The following is a 23,318-nucleotide window of genomic DNA, read 5'->3' on the forward strand; positions in this document are numbered from 1 at the left end:
GTTATGTGTTATGGGTCCACTATATAGGGTGTTATGTGTTATGGGTCCACTATATAGGGTGTTATGGGGTGGCAGGGTAGCCTAGTGGTTAGAGCGTTGGAGCGTTGGACTAGTAACCGGAAGGTTGCAAATTCAAACCCCCGAGCCAATGTACAAATCTGTCGTTCTGCTCCTGAACAAGTCAGTTAACCCACTGTTCCTAGGCCAGTTAACCCACTGTTCCTAGACCAGTTAACCCACTGTTCCTAGACCAGTTAACCCACTGTTCCTAGACCAGTTAACCCACTGTTCCTAGACCAGTTAACCCACTGTTCCTAGACCAGTTAACCCACTGTTCCTAGACCAGTTAACCCACTGTTCCTAGGCCAGTTAACCCACTGTTCCTAGACCAGTTAACCCACTGTTCCTAGACCAGTTAACCCACTGTTCCTAGACCAGTTAACCCACTGTTCCTAGACCAGTTAACCCACTGTTCCTAGACCAGTTAACCCACTGTTCCTAGACCAGTTAACCCACTGTTCCTAGACCAGTTAACCCACTGTTCCTAGACCAGTTAACCCACTGTTCCTAGACCAGTTAACCCACTGTTCCTAGACCAGTTAACCCACTGTTCCTAGACCAGTTAACCCACTGTTCCTAGACCAGTTAACCCACTGTTCCTAGACCAGTTAACCCACTGTTCCTAGACCAGTTAACCCACTGTTCCTAGACCAGTTAACCCACTGTTCCTAGACCAGTTAACCCACTGTTCCTAGACCAGTTAACCCACTGTTCCTAGACCAGTTAACCCTCTGTTCCTAGACCAGTTAACCCACTGTTCCTAGACCAGTTAACCCCACTGTTCCTAGACCAGTTAACCCACTGTTCCTAGACCAGTTAACCCACTGATCATAGACCAGTTAACCCACTGTTCCTAGACCAGTTAACCCACTGTTCCTAGACCAGTTAACCCACTGTTCCTAGGCCGTCATTGTAGATAAGAATTAGTTCTTAACTGACTTGCCAAGTTAAATAAAGGTAAAATAAAAATAAATTAAAATGTGGGCCACTCAGTTGCCTGGCAGTAAGGAGGTTCTCGTCTAAATTACACAAAATGATGCTTTACCTGTTCTCCCTGCCTGGTCCTAAACAACACCCTGATTCATTATACATGGTGCACTACGTCAGATCACAGTCCTATGGCACCACACAGTCATGTCCTGTTGATTTGTAACCATCAGGAGCCAGGGAGTGATATACTGGGTCATCAGTTAGCACCCAGTCATAGGAACAGGAAGTGGCTACAGCTTCATAAACACAAAGGACATACGGAATCCTGACCTGTTCACCGGACGTGCTACCTGTCCCATTATTTGACCATCTTGGCCATGTTCTGTTATAATGCACACCCCTCATAGCCTGGTTCCTCTCTAGGTTTCTTCCTAGGTTTTGGCCTTTCTAGGGAGTTTTTCCTAGCCACCGTGCTTCTACACCTGCATTGCTTGCTGTTTGGGGTTTTAGGCTGGGTTTCTGTACAGCACTTTGAGATATCAGCTGATGTAAAAAGGGCTTTATAAATACATTTGATTTGGTTACAGGAAGGAAATGTCGGTGTTTATTGTGAGTCAGCGTTATTCTATTGGACACGTACACTCCTGGTGGCCGTTTCCCCGGAAACAGACGATGCCTAGTATTGGACAACTACACTTCTGGTGGCCGTTTCCCCGGAAACAGACGATGCCTAGTATTGGACACCTACACTTCTGGTGGCCGTTTCCCCGGAAACAGACGATGCCTAGTATTGGACACCTACACTTCTGGTGGCCGTTTCCCCGGAAACAGACGATGCCGGGTATTGGACACTACACTCCTGGTGGCCGTTTCCCGGAAACAGACGATGCCTAGTATTGGACAACTACACTTCTGGTGGCCGTTTCCCCGGAAACAGACGATGCCTAGTATTGGACACCTACACTTCTGGTGGCTCGTTTCCCGGAAACAGACGATGCCTAGTATTGGACACTACACTTCTGGTGGCCGTTTCCCCGGAAACAGACGATGCCTAGTATTGGACATAAATACACTTCTGGTGGCCGTTTCCCAGGAAACAGACGATGCCTAGTATTGGACACGTACACTTCTGGTGGCCGTTTCCCGGAAACAGACGATGCCTAGTATTGGACACGTACACTTCTGGTGGCGTTGGAAACAGACGATGCCTAGTATTGGACTACACTTCTGGTGGTGTTTCCCGGAAACAGAACAGGATGCCTAGTATTGGAGGTTTACACTTCTGGTGGCCGTTTCCCCGGAAACAGACGATGCCTGGACAGTATTGGAACCTACACTTAGTATTGGAGTTTGGCCCCGGAAACAGACGATGCCTAGTATTGGACAACTACACTTCTGGTGGCCGTTTCCCCGGAAACAGACGATGCCTAGTATTGGACACCTACACTTCTGGTGGCCGTTTCCCCGGAAACAGACGAGTTAATATTCAAATAACTTCTGGTGGCCGTTTCCCCGGAAACAGACGATGCCTAGTATTGGACACCTACACTTCTGGTGGCCGTTTCCCCGGAAACAGACGATGCCTAGTATTGGACACCTACACTTCTGGTGGCCGTTTCCCCGGAAACAGACGATGCCTAGTATTGGACACCTACACTTCTGGTGGCCGTTTCCCCGGAAACAGACGATGCCTAGTATTGGACACTGGAGAATCCCCATTGAAAGTGTGTTTCGGTGCAGGACGAGGTTTAATCTTTAGGATTAGACATAGAAAGAGCACAGAGAGGCAAAACAATGTGAGGAGACGCAAAGATGTTTATTAAAAGTTAATATTCAAATAACTCATCTTTTGGAGAATGTGGAACATGTTCTCTTAATAATGAATAATAATGTCGGTCACATCGTTATTTTAATTTCTTAACAAATCTAACAGCATCACATCAATCCTCCAATCATAGGATGCATCCCAAAATTATACCATATTCCCTATATAGTGTACTAGTATTGACCAGTAGTGCACACTATATATATATAATATATAAATATATATATTTATAAAGGGAAGAGGGTACCAATTAGAACACAGCCCTGTATAGATCATTCTGATTGGGTGAAAGGGGGGGTTCTCTCCTGTGTTTCAGTTCCTCCTCCCGTCTTCTCCTTTAGCTGTTGTGTCCCTGAAGAGCCTCGGCCATGAAGAGTTTGCCGAGGTTCTGGGAGGTGAACTCCTTCACATTCTGGCAGTAATTGTTAATCTGTCCTGTTTTGGCAGAAAAACACAAACACAGGAGTCTGAATAAACAGCAGGAAACACATTAGCAGAGCTGGAGGTCAATCAGTTGCATGTTGTCAAGAAGGGAGACACCATCCGTGCCCAAAATGTCATCCTATCCCCTAATGTGGTGCACTAGTTCTAACCAGAGCCCTATGGGTGTGTCCCTATGGGACCCTGGTTACAAGTAGGGCACTATATAGGAAATAGGGTGCTATTTTGGGATGAAACAAACCATCAGAGAGACAGCAGACATGCAGGGATGTCAGATGAAATCTACAACGCTGTAGATTAATGTGACATCATGGAGAGATGACAACAGAACAGATGGGTAGCTACTAGGGAGAGAACAGAACAGATAGGTAGCTACTAGGGAGAGAACAGAACAGATAGGTAGCTACCAGGGAGAGAACAGATAGGTAGCTGCTAGGGAGATAACAGATAGGTAGCTACTAGGGAGAGAACAGATAGGTAGCTACTAGGGAGAGAACAGAACAGATAGGTAGCTACCAGAGAGAGAACAGAACAGATAGTTAGCTACCAGAGAGAACAGAACAGATACAGTGCCTTGCGAAAGTATTCAGCCCCCTTGAACTTTGCGACATTTCAGGCTTCAAACATAACAGATAGGTAGCTACTAGGGAGAGAACAGAACAGATAGGTAGCTACCAGGGAGAGAACAGATAGGTAGCTGCTAGGAGGGAGGGAGGGTGTGGGGGTACCTGCGATGAGGAGAGTGTCCATGCGAGGAGGGGGCTGTGGTGGTTTGAACATCTTTGAGACATCTTCCTCTGGTAGAGGAGTCTCTCCTCTGGTCTGTCTCTGAGCATTCTCCTGCTGGCGCCGCTGGATATACTGCAGAGAGAGGGGGAGGGGGAGAGAGGGGGGGGGGGAGAGGGAGAGGAGAGAGAGAGAGAGAGAGAGAGAGGGAGAGAGAGAGGAGGGAGAGAGAGAGAGGAGGGAGGGAGAGAGAGAGGGAGGGAGGGAGGGAGGGAGGAGGGAGGGAGGGAGAGAGGAGGGGGAGAGAGAGAGGGAGGAGGGAGAGAGGAGGGAGGAGAGAGAGAGGAGGGAGGGAGAGAGAGAGAGAGGAGGGAGGAGAGAGAGAGAGGGAGGGAGGGAGAGAGGGAGGAGGGAGGGAGGGAGGGAGAGAGAGAGGAGGAGGGAGAGAGAGAGAGAGGGAGAGAGAGAGAGAGAGAGGGGAGAGAGAGAGAGAGGGAGAGAGAGAGAGAGGAGAGAGAGAGAGAGAGAGGGGAGAGAGAGAGAGGAGAGGAGGGAGAGAGAGGAGAGGAGGAGAGGAGGAGAGGAGGGGAGAGGAGGGAGGAGGGAGGGAGGGAGGGAGGGAGGGAGAGAGGGAACCTAAAGGCCTTTTAAGGGAGGAGAGCAGAGGAGAGGGAGAGGGGCGGATGGTAGGAAAGACCGGAGAGGAGGGAGAGAGGAGAGGGAGGGAGGGAGGGAGGGAGGGAGGGAGGGAGGGGAGAGAGAGGAGGGAGGGAGAGAGAGATGAGGGAGGGAGAGAGAGAGAGGGAGGGAGAGAGAGAGACGGAGAGGAGGGAGGAGTGAGCGAGAACAGCTATAAAATCCGACAGACATGACAGACAGGGAGTGATTTGTGTTGGTACATGACAGTGTAAATCAGCGTGTCAGAACCTAAAGGCCTTTTTAATTTGGGGAGGCAGAGCAGAGGACAGGTTGGTGGTGGGGCGTAGATGGTAGGAAACACGAGAAATGACCTGGATACACATACAAAGCCTGTCGAGGCCGACACAGAAACCAACATCAGAAATATTCGAGTATAACTAGAAATGACTCCGAGGCCGACACGAGAAATGACTCCGAGGCCGACACGAGAAATGACTCCGAGGCCGACACGGAAATGACCGAGGCCGACACGAGAAATGACTCCGAGGCCGACACGAGAAATGACTCCGAGGCCGACACGAGAAATGACTCCGAGGCCGACACGAGAAATGACTCCGAGGCCGACACGAGAAATGCAAACTGGGATTTAGCGTTCTATCTCAAAATGTACCATTCCATACTGCAGTCTCCCCTGGTATAGTGGATACACTCAATATTATATAGTACCAAGCCTCTGTCTCCCTGGTATAGTGGATACATCAATATTATATAGGCAGTTATATAGTACCAAGCCTCTGTCTCCCTGGTATAGTGGATACAGTCAATATTATATAGTACCAAGCCTCTGTCTCCCTGGTATAGTGGATACAGTTATATTATATAGTACCAAGCCTCTGTCTCCCTGGTATAGTGGACACATCAACAGTTATATTATATAGTACCAAGCCTCTGTCTCCCTGGTATAGTGGACACATCTACAGTTATATTATATAGTACCAAGCCTCTGTCTCTCTGGTATAGTGGATACAGTTATATTATATAGTACCAAGCCTCTGTCTCTCTGGTATAGTGGATACATCAATATTATATAGTACCAAGCCTGTCTCTCTGGTATAGTGGACACATCAATATTATATAGTACCAAGCCTCTGTCTCTCTGGTATAGTGGATACATCAATATTATATAGTACCAAGCCTCTGTCTCTCTGGTATAGTGGATACATTATATTATATAGTACCAAGCCTCTGTCTCTCTGGTATAGTGGATACAGTTATATTATATAGTACCAAGCCTCTGTCTCTCTGGTATAGTGGATACAGTTATATTATATAGTACCAAGCCTCTGTCTCTCTGGTATAGTGGATACAGTTATATTATATAGTACCAAGCCTCTGTCTCTCTGGTATAGTGGACACATCAACAGTTATATTATATAGTACCAAGCCTCTGTCTCTCTGGTATAGTGGATCAATCAACAGAGTTATATTATATAGTACCAAGCCTCTGTCTCTCTGGTATTGTGGATCTGGTTAGCAGCTTCCCTGCAGGACAAGTCCCAAATACTACCCGATCTCTTAAATAGTGCACTACTTTAGATGAAAACCCAATGGTCTCTCTCTCTCTCCCCCTCCCTTCCTCTCTGGAGGAGAGGACTCCCTGTGGACATGGTCTAAACCTAATTCTATAACGCCCCTCTAACACAATCACTGTCCAGGAAGTAGATGATCTCATTATCAACTACAGTGTGTTGATTACATTTTCCCATCATGATAATAGTGTGTCTCTCTCTCTGTGGGTGTGTGTGTGTCTCTCTCTGTGGGTGTGTGTGTGTGTGTGTGTCTCTGTGGGTGTGTGTGTGTCTCTCTCTCTCTCTGTGGGTGTGTGTGTGTGTGTCTCTCTGTGGGTGTGTGTGTCTCTGTGGCTCTCGGTGTGTGTGTGTGTACGTCTCTGTGGGTGTGTGTGTGTGTGTGTGTGTGTTACCTGGTGTTTCTGCTGCTGTTGCTTGCTGAGGTTACGGCTGTAGGTGTTATACTTGACAATGTCCTGACTCATATCATCCACTCTGTCCATCAGGAGCTGCAGAGACTTCTCCAGGTGGTGGTTACTGTTAGGGGAGATGAACTACACATTAGATGACATTCTCAGGTGGTTACTGGGGAGATGAACTACACATTAGATGACATTCTCCAGGTGGTTACTGAGGGGAGATGAACTACACATTAGATGACATTCTCCAGGTGGTTACTGAGGGGAGATGAACTACACATTAGATGACATTCTCCGGGTGGTTACTGAGGGGAGATGAACTACACATTAGATGACATTCTCCAGGTGGTTACTGAGGGGAGATGAACTACACATTAGATGACATTCTCCAGGTGGTTACTGAGGGGAGATGAACTACACACTACAGATGCTCGGAACAGACAGTGGCGTCTGTCGTCCGAGGGGGGACAGGTTCACTCAGCCGCCCATAGCTCTGGTGTTTCCTCTCTCTCTCTCTCTCTCGGTCTCACACAGCCAAGGCCGCGGGACCAGACGGATTACCAGGACGGGTACTCAAGGCATAAAGGCTGACCCGCCGGGAAGTGCCTTCGCTGACATGTTCGACCTCTCCCTGACCCCAGTCTGTAAATACCCCCAGTCTGTAAATACCCCCAGTCTGTAAAACCCCCAGTCTGTAAATACCCCCAGTCTGTAAATACCCCCAGTCTGTAAATACCCCCAGTCTGTAAATACCCCCCCGTCTGTAAATACCCCCAGTCTGTAAATACCCCAGTCTGTAAATAAATACCCCAGTCCCCCAGTCTGTAAATACCCCCAGTCTGTAAATACCCCCAGTCTGTAAATACCCCCAGTCTGTAAATACCCCCAGTCTGTAAATACCCCCAGTCTGTAAATACCCCCAGTCTGTAAATACCCCCAGTCTGTAAATACCCCCCCAGTCTGTAAATACCCCAGTCTGTAAATACCCCAGTCTGTAAAACCCCCCACCCCCAGTCTGTAAATACCCCCAGTCTGTAAATACCCCCAGTCTGTAAATACCCCCAGTCTGTAAATACCCCCAGTCTGTAAATACCCCCCAGTCTGTAAATACCCCCAGTCTGTAAATACCCCCAGTCTGTAAATACCCCCAGTCTGTAAATACCCCCAGTCTGTAAATGTAAATCCTGAAGCTGGGCGACAGAAGAGGAAAGAACTGATCTCAGCCATGAAAGCTGCCAGAGCGGGGCGGGGACATTGCTTACATCCACTATGACAGGCTCATTGTCCACCCCCTCCCAAAAGTCTGGAAGGGATGAGAGAGCCTATGGGTTCGTAGCTTCAACCCCGCAGCACAGCACACCAACTGACTGCTGAATGTATATTTATATTCTTCTTGCGTTCCTTGTTCTTTTCCATAGCTGCCCAGGAAAGGGCTGAAAACGGCCCATATTAATGTCTGTCTATGAGAAGCTGCCCAGGAAAGGGCTGAAAACGGACCATATTAATGTCTGTCTATGAGAAGCTGCCCAGGAAAGGGCTGAAAACGGCCCATATTAATGTCTGTCTACGAGAAGCTGCCCAGGAAAGGGCTGAAAACGGCCCATATTAATGTCTGTCAACGAGAAGCTGCCCAGGAAAGGGCTGAAAACGGCCCATATTAATGTCTGTCTATGAGAAGCTGCCCAGGAAAGGGCTGAATTAATATATATACATATTAATGTCTGTCTATGAGAATTAGGAAAGGGCTATACGGCCCATATTAATGTCTGTATAGAAGCTGCCCATATATTAATATATATATTAATTAATATATAGCTGCCCATATAGGGCTATATGTTAATATATTAATATATGTTAATATATATAAAGAGCTGTATATATATATATGTTAATATATATATAGGATAATATATATATTAATGTCTGTAATATATGCCCAGGATATTGAAATATATATATTAATATATGTATATATATATAGGAATATATGAATATATATAATGTTATATATATATAAATGTTAATATATATATATATTATATATATATAGCCTTAGAAATAAGGGTCAGGAAATCAATAACTTGCCAACATCCGATAACATTTATATAATTAGCCTTTTCTGAGAATCACTTTGATGATACAGCAGCAGCAATACAAGGATACAACATCTATAGAAGAGACAGGAATGCTTATGGGGGAGGTGTTGCTGTATATATTCAGAGCCATATTCCCTGTAATGCTTATGGGGGAGGTGTTGCTGTATATATATATATATTCAGAGCCATATTCCCTGTAATGCTTAGAGAAGATCTTATGGGGGAGGTGTTGTTGTATATATGCAGAGCCATATTCCCTGTAATGCTTATGGGGGAGGTGTTGCTGTATATATATATATTCAGAGCCATTCCCTGTAATGCTTATGGGGAGGTGTTGCTGTATATATTCAGAGCCATATTCCCTGTAATGCTTAGAGAAGATCTTATGGGGGAGGTGTTGCTGTATATATATTCAGAGCCATATTCCCTGTAATGCTTATGGGGGAGGTGTTGCTGTATATATATATATTCAGAGCCATATTCCCTGTAATGCTTAGAGAAGATCTTATGGGGGAGGTGTTGCTGTATATATATTCAGAGCCATATTCCTGTAATGCTTATGGGGGAGGTGTTGCTGTATATATTCAGAGCCATATTCCCTGTAATGCTTAGAGAAGATCTTATGGGGGAGGTGTTGCTGTATATATTCAGAGCCATATTCCCTGTAATGCTTATGGGGAGGTGTTGCTGTATATATTCAGAGCCATGTTCCCTGTAATGCTTAGAGAAGATCTTATGGGGAGGTGTTGCTGTATATATTCAGAGCCATATTCCCTGTAATGCTTATGGGGGAGGTGTTGCTGTATAATTCAGAGATATTCCCTGTAATCTTATGGGGAGGTGTTGCTGTATATATTCAGAGCCATATTCCCTGTAATGCTTAGAGAGGATCTTATGGGGGAGGTGTTGCTGTATATATTCAGAGCCATGTTCCCTGTAATGCTTAGAGAAGATCTTATGGGGGAGGTGTTGCTGTATATATTCAGAGCCATATTCCCTGTAATGCTTAGAGAAGATCTTATGTCAGGTGTTATTGATGTGTTGTGGTTGCAGGTTCACTTGGCAGATCTAAAGCCTTTTATTGTGGGGTGTTGCTGTAGGCCACCAAGTGCTAACAGTCAGTATCTAAATAATGTGTGAAATGCTTGATAGTGTTCGTGATGTAAACAGAGGTCTACTTTCTCAGGGGACCTGAATATTGACTGGTTTTCATCAAGCTGTCCACTCAACAGGAAGCTTCACTGTAACCAGTGTCTGTAATCTGGTTCAGGTTATTAATCAACCCACTCAACAGGAAGCTTCACTGTAACCAGTGTCTGTAATCTGGTTCAGGATGTATCCACTAATAATAATAATAATAAACACTACAGGAACAAGATCATCCACGTGTATCGATCACATTGCTACTAATACCGTAGAACGTTGTTTATCCGTACCCATTGGATGCAGTGATCACAGTATAGCGGCTATATACAGGAAGGACAAAGCTCCAACAGCTGGGCCTTAAATAGTATATAAGAGATCATACAAAACATTTAACTGTGACTCTTATGTGGATGTTGTTAAACATATTTGTTGATGTGATTAATAAGGAACATCCAGACGCTCCTCTTGATGAATATATTAAAATAGCTTTTTCCAATTATTGATAAACAAGTACCTGTTAAGAAACTGACTGTTAGAACCGTTAAGGCTCCGTGGATCGATGAGGAGATGAAGAAACCGACTGTCAGAACTGTTAAGGCTCTGTGGATCGATGAGGAAACTGACTGTTAGAACCATTAAGGCTCCGTGGATCAATGAGGAAACTGACTGTTAGAACCATTAAGGCTCCGTGGATCAATGAGGAAACTGACTGTTAGAACCGTTAAGGCTCCGTGGATCGATGAGGAAATTAAGAAACTGTATTGGTTGAAAGAGACGGGACACAAGGAAGTGGCTAATAAGTCTGGCTGTACATCTGACTGACCGACTTCCTGCGAAGTAAGAAACGATACGACTCGACTCGTCAACAAAAGAAGAAGAAACTGTGACGATGAAGCCAAGATCAACAACATAAAACGTACTTTAAATGGAATTATGGGTAGAAAAGACTGATTCTACTCCGTCTTTCAGCGAATCAGATGGCTTATTCATCACAAAACCATTTGATGTTGCCAATTAGGTTTATGATTATTTCATTGCCAAAGTGGGAAAGTTTAGGAGGGGGAAAAATGCCAGTGAGCAACTGTGCTCATGCATAAAACAACTAATGCAGATTGATTTGATTTGATTTGATTTGATTTGATTTGATGAAAAGGAAACAATTTGCAATTTGATCAAGTTAGCGAGGGAGATGTGGATCAATCAATCAATAATGAACAACCCTCCTGGCATTGACAACTTAGAAGGAAAGCTAGTGAAGATGGTAACTGACTCTATAGCCACTCCTAATCGGTCATTATCTTTAATCTGAATCTAGAGGGGAGTCTGTCTTCCGTCTAGGCCTGACGACAAAGTCATTCCGCTCCCCAAGAGCGGTAAAGGGGCCTTTAAAAATGGCTCTAACGGCAACACCTTTCAGCTTGTTGCCAGCTCTTAGAAAACTGTTTGGGTGGAGAGAAAAAAAAGAGAAGTGTTTCGACCAAATACAAGACTATTTCTCTGTAAACAAATTAACAACAGTCTTTCAGCATGCTTATATTTTATTATATTATATATTTTATTTTATTATATATTTATATATTATATATATTATATATATTATATATTATATATTTATATTTATTTATATTATATTATATATTATATATTATATAACTTATATTATATTTTATTTTATTAGAAGGGTACTCAACATGTACTGCACTGACAAGTGACTGGTGATTGGTTGAAAGAATAAGAAGATTGCTTGATGACAGCTTTGCACACTCTTGGCATTCTCTCAACCAGCTTCATGAGGTAGTCACCTGGAATGCATTTCAATTAACAGGTGTGCATTGTTAAAAGTTAAATTTGTGCCATTTCTTTCCGTCTTAAGGAGTTTGAGCCAATCAGTTGTGTTGTGACAAGGTAAGGGGGGGTGGATATACAGAAGATAGCTCTATTTGGTAACAGACCAAGTCCATATTATGGCAAGAACAGCTTAAATAAGCAAAGAGAAACGACAGTCCATTACTTTAAAAGACATGAAGTCATGAAGGTCAGTCAATGTGGAGAATTTCAAGGAAGTTTCTTCCAAGTTCCAGTCGCATAAACCATCAAGCGCTACGATGAAACTGTCTCTCATGAGGACCGCCACAGGGAAAGGAAGACCCAGAGTTCCCTCTGCTGCAGAGGATAAATTCATTAGAGTTTACTGCACTTCAGATTGCAGCCCAAATAAATGCTTCACAGAGTTCCAGTAACAGACACATCTCAACATCAACTGTTCAGAGGAGACTCGTTAAATTGGTCTTTCATGGTCGAATTGCTGCAAAGAAACCACTACTAAAGGACACCAATAATAAGAAGAGACTTGGGCCAACAAACACAAGCAATGGACATTAGACCGGTGGAAATCTGTCCTTTGGTCTGATGAGTCCAAATGTAAGATTTTTGGTTCCAACCGCTGTGTCTTTGAGAGACGAAGAGGAGGTGAACGGAGGATCTCCACATGTGTGGTACACACACACACACACACCCGTTCATAAGTTTGGGGTCACTTAGACGTGTCCTTGTTTTTGAAAGAAAAGCTAATATTTTGTCCATTAAAATAACATCAAATTGATCAGAAATACAGTGTAGACATTGTTAATGTTGTAAATGACTATTGTAGCTGGAAACGGCTGATTTTTAATGGAATATCTACATAGGCGTACAGAGGCCCATTATCAGCAACCATCACTCCTGTGTTCCAATGACACGTTGTGTTAGCTAATCCAAGTTTATCATTTCAAAAGGCTAATTGATCATTAGAAAACCCTTTTCAGATGTGCTAACATAATTGCAAACTGTTCTGATTAAAGAAGCAATAAAACTGGCCTTCTTTAGAATAGTTGAGTATCTGGAGCATCAGCATTTGTGGGTTCGATTACAGGCTCAAAATGGCCAGAAACAAAGACCTTTCTTCTGAAACTCGTCGGTCTATTCTTGTTCTGAGAAATGAAGGCTATTCCATGTGAGAAATTGCTAAGAAACTGAAAATCTCGTACAACGGTGTGTACTACTCCCTTCACAGAACAGCGCAAACTGGCCCTAACCAGAATAGAAAGAGTGGGAGGCCCCGGCCCCAACTGAGCAAGAAGACAAGTACATTAGAGTGTCTAGTTTGTGAAACACATGCCTCACAAGTCCTCAACTGGCAGTTTCATTAAATAGTACCCGCAAAACACCAGTCTCAACGTCAACAGTGAAGAGGCGACTCAGGGGTGCTGACCTTCTAGGCAGAGTTACTCTGTCCAGTGTGTGTGTTCTTTTGCCCATCTTAATCTTTTATTTTTATTGGCCAGTCTGAGATATGGCTTTTTCTTTGAAACTCTGCCAAGAAGGTCAGCACCCCGGAGTCGCCTCTTCACTGTTGACGTTGAGACTGGTGTTTTGCCGTTACTATTTAATGAAGCTGCCAGTTGAGGACTTGTGAGGAGTCTGTTTCTCAAACTAGACACTCTAATGTACTTGTCCTCTTGCTCAGTTGTGCACCGAGTCAGTCCACCTTGTGAATGAATGGAAGAATCGCTCTACAGATTTCTCTCTACACTGATCTCCTTCACCTCAGAACAGAGTGTTTTGGATTTAAAAAAATTCACATCTCTCTTATAACCTGCACTCAATTAACCTTCCCTCTCACGCCCCTGCTCCTTGTTCACAACCCTTTCAGAGAGGGCTGGGGCACAGGAGAGGGCCTGCTGAAACCCCTTTCAGAGAGGGCTGGGGCACAGGAGAGGGCCTGCTGAAACCCCTTTCAGAGAGGGCTGGGGCACAGGAGAGGGCCTGCTGAAACCCCTTTCAGAGAGGGCTGGGGAACAGGAGAGGGCCTGGTAGAAACCCTTTCAGAGAGGGCCTGGAGAAAAACATTATGTTTTAGTGCTTCTGAATGGAAGGGACCAACACTATGGACTAATACCACAACACTATGGACTAATACCACAACACTATGGACTAATACCACGACACTATGGACTAACACCACGACACTATGGACTAATACCACAACACTATGGACTAATACCACAACACTATAGACTAATACCACAACACTATGGACTAATACCACAACACTATAGACTAATACCACAACACTATGGACTAATACCACAACACTATGGACTAATACCACAACATTATGGACTAATACCTCACACTGTAGACTAATACCACAACACTATGGACTAATACAACACTATGGAACACCTCACACTGTAGACTAATACCACAACACTATGGACTAATACACTGGACACACTGTAGACTAATACCACAACACTATGGGACTAATACCACAACACTATGGACTAATACCACAACACTATAGACTAATACCACAACACTATGGACTAATACCTCACACTGTAGACTAATACCACAACACTATGGACTAATACCACAACACTATAGACTAATACCACAACACTATGGACTAATACCTCACACTGTAGACTAATACCACAACACTATGGACCAATACCACAACACTATGGACTATTACCACAACACTATGGACTAATACCACAACACTATGGACTAATACCACAACACTATGGACTAATACCACAACACTATGGACTAATACCACAACACTATGGACTAATACCACTATGGACTAATACCTCACACTGTAGACTAACACCACAACACTATGGACTAATACCACAACACTATGGACTAATACCACAACACTATGGACTAATACCACAACACTATGGACTAATACCACAACACTATGGACTAATACAACAACACTATGGACTAATACCACAACACTATGGACTAATACCACAACACTATAGACTAATACCACAACACTATAGACTAATACCACAACACTATGGACTAATACCACAACACTATGGACTAACACCACAACACTATGGACTAACACCACAACACTATGGACTAATACCACAACACTATGGACTAACACCACAACACTATGGAGTAACACCACAACACTATGGAGTAACACCACAACACTATGGAGTAACACCACAACACTATGGAGTAACACCACAACACTATGGACTAATACAACACAAGAGATCCTCTCTTCTAATAGGCCGAACCTGCCAACAGGAATGAGATATAATATGGTATAAATAATGGCAAGGACATGTCACGATGACTGTTAGTGACACCTGGTTTTAGAAGGAACAAAACACTGTTCTCAGAATATGACGATGACAAATGTGGCCGATGTGAAGACGACACAGTGGAAATGACATCAAATCTATTTCCTGTTAAGATGTGAAGCATCTCTGTCCACACGGACAGAAGGACCAAGCAACGCACGAGGCAATCTGACAACTTCAGAAAACCCATTTGGCCAGACATTTCATGGCTAGACTCCGCAACAGGGCCCCACAGGGGAGGAGAGAGAGAGAGAGAGTTCAGAACTATTCATACTCCTTTACATATTCTATATGTTGTTGTGCAACAGCCTGAATTCAAAATGGATTCCATTTATTTAAAACAGAAAGTCGCCCGACTTCACACAATACCCCCATAATGACAAAGTGAAAACATGTTTTTAGATTTTTTTTTTTGAAAATGAAATATTTAATTTCTATAAGTATTCTCACACACACACACCCTTTGTAAAAGCACTTTAGGCAGTGATTACAGCCGAGGGGTTTTCTGTGGATGTCTCTAAGAGCTTCCCACACCTGGAGTGTGCGCAAAACAACATTATCATTTTTTACATTTTATGATTCAAGCTCTGTCAAATTGGTTGTTGATCATTGCCATAGATGTTCAAGTAGATTTAAATCTAAACTGTAACTCGGCATCTCAGGAATAGTCACTGTCTTCTTGGTAAGTAACTCCAGTGTAGATTTGGCCTCGTGTCTTAGGTTATTGTCCTGTTGAAATGTGAATTAATCTCCTAGTGTCTAGTGGAAAGCAGAACCGGGTTTTCCTCTAGGATTTTCCCTGTGCTTAGCTTCATTCCATTTTTTTTTAATCCTGAAAAACTCTTTAGACCTTAGCGATTACAAGTATACCCATAACTTGATGCAGCCACCACTTTGCTAGGAAATATGTAGAGTGGTACTCAGTAATGTGTTGTAATTGCCCCAAACATAACACTTTGTATTCAGGACCAAAAATCTATTGCGTTGACATTTTTTTATGTGGAATATAATATGCAGGGAGGCAGGGTAGCCTAGTGGTTAGAGCGTAGAGGCGGCAGGGTAGCCTAGTGGTTAGAGCGTAGAGGCGGCAGGGTAGCCTAGTGGTTAGAGCGTAGAGGCGGCAGGGTAGCCGAGTGGTTAGAGCGTAGAGGCGGCAGGGTAGCCTAGTGGTTAGAGCGTAGAGGCGGCAGGGTAGCCTAGTGGTTAGAGCGTAGAGGCGGCAGGGTAGCCTAGTGGTTAGAGCGTAGAGGCGGCAGGGTAGCCTAGTGGTTAGAGCGTAGAGGTAAATCTGTCGTTCTGCCCCTGAACAGGCAGTTAACCCACTGTTCCTAGGCCATCATTGAAAATAAGAATTTGTTCTTAACTGACTTGCCTAGTTAAGAAAAGGTAAAAAATATATATAATTCTGTACAGGCGTTTTTCTTCCCACTATGTCATTTCGGTTAGCATTGTCGAGTATCTACACCGAACAAAAAATATAAACGCAACATGTAAAGTGTTGGTCCCATGTTTCATGAGCTGAAATAAAAGATCCCAGAAATGTTCCATACGCAAATATGTTTAGATCCCTGGTAGTGAGCACTTCTCCTGTGCCAAGATAATCAATTCACCTGACAGGTGTGGCATATCAATAAAGTGATTAAAAAGCATGATCATTACACAGGTGCACCTTGTGCTGGGGACACTCTAAAATGTTAAAAATGCGCAGTTTTTGTCACACAAAACAATGACACACAGATGTCTCAAGTTGAGGGAACGTGCAGTTGGTATGCTGACTGCAGGAATGTCCGCCAGAGCTGTTGCCAGAGAATTTAATGTATGTCAGAAAGACCAACAGTTCATAACTCACTCTGTCTTCTGCATGTTTAATGAGGGACCACTGTTAATCTGTTGGCAATCAATAATGAAGTGAATACCTAGGATTAATTCAAAATGGCACCCTATTCCCTATATAGGGCCGTCTGGTCAAAAGTAGTGCGCTTTATAGGGTATAGGGTGCCATTTGGGATACAAACTGCTCTAAATGAATCAAAGCGCCTCAGAGGAATCTCCATTATCACAGTTAAAGAGGGAGTAGTGAGGGGAGAGGGCTTTTATAACACAGAGGGAGAGGGAGTAGTGAGGGGAAATGGCTTTTATAACACAGAGAGAGGGAGTAGTGAGGGGAAATGGCTTTTATAACACAGAGAGAGAGGGAGTAGTGAGGGGAAATGGCTTTTATAACAGAGAGAGGGGAGTAGTGAGGGGAAATGGCTTTTATAACACAGAGAGAGGGAGTAGTGAGGGAAATGGCTTTTATAACACAGAGAGGGAGTAGTGAGGGAAATGGCTTTTATAACACAGAGAGAGAGGGAGTAGTGAGGGAGATGGCTTTTATAACACAGAGAGAGGGAGTAGTGAGGGGAGAGGGCTTTTATAACACAGAGAGAGGGAGTAGTGAGGGAAATGGCTTTTATAACAGAGAGAGAGGGAGTAGTGGGGAAATGGCTTTTATAACACAGAGAGGGGAGTAGTGAGGGAAATGGCTTTTATAACACAGAGAGAGAGGGAGTAGTGAGGGGAAATGGCTTTTATAACACAGAGAGAGGGAGTAGTGAGGGAAATGGCTTTTATAACACAGAGAGAGAGGGAGTAGTGAGGGGAAATGGCTTTTATAACAGAGAGAGGGAGTAGTGGGGAGAGGGAGTAGTGAGGGAAATGGCTTTTATAACACAGAGAGAGGGAGTAGTGAGGGAAATGGCTTTTATAACAGAGAGAGGGAGTAGTGAGGGGAGAGGGAGTAGTGAGGGGAAATGGCTTTTATAACACAGAGAGAGGGAGTAGTGAGGGGAGAGGGAGTAGTGAGGGGAAATGGCTTTTATAACACAGAGAGAGGGAGTAGTGAGGGGAAATGGCTTTTATAACAGAGAGGGAGTAGTGAGGGAAATGGCTTTTATAACACAGAGAGAGGGAGTAGTGAGGGGAGAGGGAGTAGTGAGGGGAAATGGCTTTTATAACACAGAGAGAGGGGAGTAGTGAGGGAAATGGCTTTTATAACACAGAGAGAGGAGTAGTGAGGGAAATGGCTTTTATAACACAGAGAGAGAGGGAGTAGTGAGGGGAAATGGCTTTTATAACACAGAGAGAGAGAGGGAGTAGTGAGGGGAAATGGCTTTTATAACACAGAGAGAGGAGTAGTGAGGGAAATGGCTTTTATAACACAGAGAGAGGGAGTAGTGAGGGAAATGGCTTTTATAACACAGAGAGAGAGGGAGTAGTGAGGGGAAATGGCTTTTATAACACAGAGAGAGGGAGTAGTGAGGGGAAATGGCTTTTATAACACAGAGAGAGAGAGTAGTGAGGGGAAATGGCTTTTATAACACAGAGAGAGGGAGTAGTGAGGGAAATGGCTTTTATAACACAGAGAGAGGGAGTAGTGAGGGGAAATGGCTTTTATAACACAGAGAGAGGGAGTAGTGAGGGGAAATGGCTTTTATAACACAGAGAGAGAGGGAGTAGTGAGGGGAAATGGCTTTTATAACACAGAGAGAGAGGGAGTAGTGAGGGGAGAGGGAGTAGTGAGGGGAAATGGCTTTTATAACACAGAGAGAGGGGGAGTAGTGAGGGAAATGGCTTTTATAACACAGAGAGAGAGGGAGTAGTGAGGGAAATGGCTTTTATAACACAGAGAGGGAGTAGTGAGGGGAAATGGCTTTTATAACACAGAGAGAGGGAGTAGTGAGGGGAAATGGCTTTTATAACACAGAGAGAGGGAGTAGTGAGGGGAAATGGCTTTTATAACACAGAGAGAGGGAGTAGTGAGGGGAAATGGCTTTTATAACACAGAGAGAGGGAGTAGTGAGGGAAATGGCTTTTATAACACAGAGAGAGGGAGTAGTGAGGGGAAATGGCTTTTATAACACAGAGAGAGGGAGTAGTGAGGAGAAATGGCTTTTATAACACAGAGAGAGGGAGTAGTGAGGGGAGAGGGAGTAGTGAGGGGAAATGGCTTTTATAACACAGAGAGAGGGGAGTAGTGAGGGGAAATGGCTTTTATAACACAGAGAGAGGGAGTAGTGAGGGGAAATGGCTTTTATAACAGAGAGAGGGAGTAGTGAGGGGAAATGGCTTTTATAACACAGAGAGAGGGAGTAGTGAGGGAAATGGCTTTTATAACAGAGAGAGGGAGTAGTGAGGGAGAGGGAGTAGTGAGGGGAAATGGCTTTCATAACAGAGAGAGGGAGTAGTGAGGGGAAATGGCTTTTATAACACAGAGAGAGGGAGTAGTGAGGGGAAATGGCTTTTATAACAGAGAGAGAGAGTAGTGAGGGGAAATGGCTTTTATAACACAGAGAGGGGGAGTAGTGAGGGGAAATGGCTTTTATAACACAGAGAGAGGGAGTAGTGAGGGGAAATGGCTTTTATAACACAGAGAGAGGGAGTAGTGAGGGGAAATGGCTTTTATAACAGAGAGCCTAGGAGGAGGAGGTAGGAAAGCAGTCCATTTGGTGTTCAGTATGTGGACTAAGACAGACATGGCTGGTAGTTTATCTACAAAGTGCGTAGGGGGTAGTGCGTAGGGGGTAGTGCGTAGGGGGTAGCGCGTAGGGGGTAGCGCGTAGGGGTAGCGCGTAGGGGGTAGTACCAGTGTTATCCATTAGTGCCAGGTGTCGGCTAAACAGACATTTTCAGCCGGCTACATTTTCCACTTAAATTAACTAGGCTACTTTCCAATTGGCTCGTCAGAAAAAGGTCTGCCTCGTTAGTATGAACGATATGCATCTTCTAGCCATCTAGCGACAGGACAGGCAGCTGTCAGTCACAAAATGAGCCATGACAGGGAAACACATCTGGTGTGTCAGCCTGCTGTCTGTCCTGCCTCTCAGGACCTAGGCGTGTGTCTGCTGTCTGTCCTGCCTCTCAGAACCTGGGTGTGTGGGCTCTGTGGTTGAAGTCAGATTTCTTCACACGGAGGGAGAGAGCATGACGCTCCATCGTCTCTGAGTGGATTAGCCCGCCCCAACACAACCCCGCCCCCACATAACGAGGTAAGGATTAGCCCGCCCCACATAATGAGGTAAGGATTAGCCCGCCCCCACATAATGAGGTAAGGATTAGCCTGCCCCCACATAATGAGGTAAGGATTAGCCCGCCCCACCACATAACGAGGTAAGGATCAGCCCGCTCCCCCTCCCCTACATAACGAGGTAAGGATTACCCCCACATGAGGTAAGGATTAGCCCCCCATAATGAGGTAAGGATTAGCCCGCCCCCCACATAATGAGGTAAGGATTAGCCTGCCCCCACATAATGAGGTAAGGATTAGCCCGCCCCACCACATAACGAGGTAAGGATCAGCCCGCTCCCCCTCCCCTACATAACGAGGTAAGGATTACCCCCACATGAGGTAAGGATTAGCCCCCATAATGAGGTAAGGATTAGCCCCCCACATAACGAGGTAAGGGTTTTGGGATTCAGATGTGGAGTAAGATGGACCTGGTTGGTTAGATAATAGACACAATGAGACAGCCAGAGCACAGCACCACCCCGTGACCAGGGCACTAGGATAGACAGCCCCCACATCAACCCCTAGCTCCTACCTTCTAGGGCACTAGGGTAGACAGCTCCCACATCAACCCCGAGCCCCTACATTCTAGGGGTAGACAGCTCCCACATCAACCCCTAGCCCCTACCTTCTAGGGCACTAGGGCAGACAGCCCCCACATCAACCCCTAGCCCCTACCTTCTAGGGGTAGACAGCACCCCACATCAACCCCTAGGGCACTAGGGGTAGACAGATCCCACATCAACCCCTAGCCCCTACCTAGACAGCTCCCACATCAACCCCTAGCCCCTACCTTCTAGGGGTAGACAGCACCACTAGGGTAGTGGTGCCCCCCCCCCACATAACGAGGTAAGGGTTTTGGGATTCAGATGTGGAGTAAGATGGACCTGGTTGGTTAGATAATAGACACAATGAGACAGCCAGAGCACAGCACCACCCCGTGACCAGGGCACTAGGATAGACAGCCCCCACATCAACCCCTAGCCCCTACCTTCTAGGGCACTAGGGTAGACAGCTCCCACATCAACCCCGAGCCCCTACCTTCTAGGACACTGGGATAGACAGCTCCCACATCAACCCCGAGCCCCTACCTTCTAGGGGTAGACAGCTCCCACATCAACCCCTAGCCCCTACCTTCTAGGACACTGGGATAGACAGCTCCCACATCAACCCCTAGCCCCTACCTTCTAGGGCACTAGGGCAGACAGCCCCCACATCAACCCCTAGCCCCTACCTTCTAGGGGTAGACAGCACCCCACATCAACCCCTAGGGCACTAGGGGTAGACAGATCCCACATCAACCCCTAGCCCCTACCTTCTAGGGCACTAGGGGTAGACAGATCCCACATCAACCCCTAGCCCCTACCTTCTAGGGCACTAGGGCAGACAGCCCCCACATCAACCCCTAGCCCCTACCTTCTAGGGCACTAGGGGTAGACAGCTCCCACATCAACCCCTAGCCCCTAGGGCACTAGGGGTAGACAGCTCCCACATCAACCCCTAGCCCCTACCTTCTAGGGGTAGACAGCTCCCACATCAACCCCTAGCCCCTACCTTCTAGGGGTAGACAGCTCCCACATCAACCCCTAGCCCCTACCTTCTAGGGGTAGACAGCTCCCACATCAACCCCTAGCCCCTACCTTCTAGGGGTAGACAGCTCCCACATCAACCCCTAGCCCCTACCTTCTAGGGGTAGACAGCTCCCACATCAACCCCTAGCCCCTACCTTCTAGGGGTAGACAGCTCCCACATCAACCCCTAGCCCCTACCTTCTAGGGGTAGACAGCTCCCACATCAACCCCTAGCCCCTACCTTCTAGGGGTAGACAGCTCCCACATCAACCCCTAGCCCCTACCTTCTAGGGGTAGACAGCTCCCACATTAACCCCTAGCCCCTACCTTCTAGGGCACTAGGGTAGACAGATCCCACATCAACCCCCCTAGCCCCTACCTTCTAGGGCACTAGGGCAGACAGATCCCACATCAACCCCTAGCCCCTACCTTCTAGGGCACTAGGGTAGACAGCTCCCACATCAACCCCTAGCCCCTACCTTCTAAGATAGACAGCTCCCACATCAACCCCTAGCCCCTACCTTCTAGGGGTAGACAGCTCCCACATTAACCCCTAGCCCCTACCTTCTAGGGCACTAGGGTAGACAGATCCCACATCAACCCCTAGCCCCTACCTTCTAAGATAGACAGCTCCCACATCAACCCCTAGCCCCTACCTTCTAGGGGTAGACAGCTCCCACATTAACCCCTAGCCCCTACCTTCTAAGATAGACAGCTCCCACATCAACCCCTAGCCCCTACCTTCTAAGATAGACAGCTCCCACATCAACCCCTAGCCCCTACCTTCTAGGGGTAGACAGCACCACTAGGGTAGACAGCACCAAGTCACATACCTGCTGGAGAGGTTGAGCAGTTCGTGTTTGTCGGCCACAGTACACTTCTCCTCCAGTTCCCACATCAGAACGTTGATCAGGTGGGAGTTCTTGATCACGATGGGAACCTCCTCGAACATGTGCTCAAAACCAATCATGGCCTTCTTCAATCTGGGGAGGAGGGAGAGAAAAGAATCACTTCAGTTCAATTCATAGTCAATGACATTCAAACCAGTTCAACCCAGTTCAACTCAAAGTCAATGATTCAACCCAGTTCAATTCAAAGTCAATGATTCAACCCAGTTCAATTCAAAGTCAATGATTCAACCCAGTTCAATTCAAAGTCAATGATTCAACCCAGTTCAACCCAGTTCAATTCAAAGTCAATGATTCAACCCAGTTCAATTCAAAGTCAATGATTCAACCCAGTTCAACCCAGTTCAACTCAAAGTCAATGATTCAACCCAGTTCAACTCAAAGTCAATGATTCAACCCAGTTCAACTCAAAGTCAATGATTCAACCCAGTTCAACCCAGTTCAACTCAAAGTCAATGATTCAACCCAGTTCAACCCAGTTCAATTCAAAGTCAATGATTCAACCCAGTTCAATTCAAAGTCAATGATTCAACCCAGTTCAACTCAAAGTCAATGATTCAACCCAGTTCAACTCAAAGTCAATGATTCAACCCAGTTCAACTCAAAGTCAATGATTCAACCCAGATTGCCCGCTCTACAAAATGTAGTTGAACTAATTTGCCATGTGTGTTTATAAAACTGGATCATGTTGACAACAGTCGTGGTAAACTGAGGGTAGAGACATAAGACAGTAGTGTCTAGTCTAAAACTGGATCATATTGACAACATAAGACAGTAGCGTGTAGT

At 45.4% G+C, this 23,318-nt stretch overlaps 1 protein-coding gene across 1 annotated transcript in view; it reads right to left on the reverse strand.

The window, feature by feature from the left end:
• Positions 1 to 2,787: 2,787 nt before the first annotated feature.
• LOC112229385 (eukaryotic translation initiation factor 3 subunit H) overlaps positions 2,788 to 23,318 on the reverse strand; it is a gene marked incomplete at its 5' end in the record, with an annotated part of 30,912 nt that continues 10,381 nt past the window's right edge. The window contains 4 exon segments of the mRNA XM_042315016.1: positions 2,788 to 3,250; positions 3,985 to 4,117; positions 6,603 to 6,726; positions 22,458 to 22,607. Of these exon segments, the coding sequence (XP_042170950.1) occupies positions 3,153 to 3,250; positions 3,985 to 4,117; positions 6,603 to 6,726; positions 22,458 to 22,607 (505 nt within the window).

Source organism: Oncorhynchus tshawytscha, unplaced genomic scaffold (genome assembly GCF_018296145.1).
Source record: "Oncorhynchus tshawytscha isolate Ot180627B unplaced genomic scaffold, Otsh_v2.0 Un_contig_3060_pilon_pilon, whole genome shotgun sequence".
Classification (NCBI taxonomy): domain Eukaryota; kingdom Metazoa; phylum Chordata; class Actinopteri; order Salmoniformes; family Salmonidae; genus Oncorhynchus; species Oncorhynchus tshawytscha.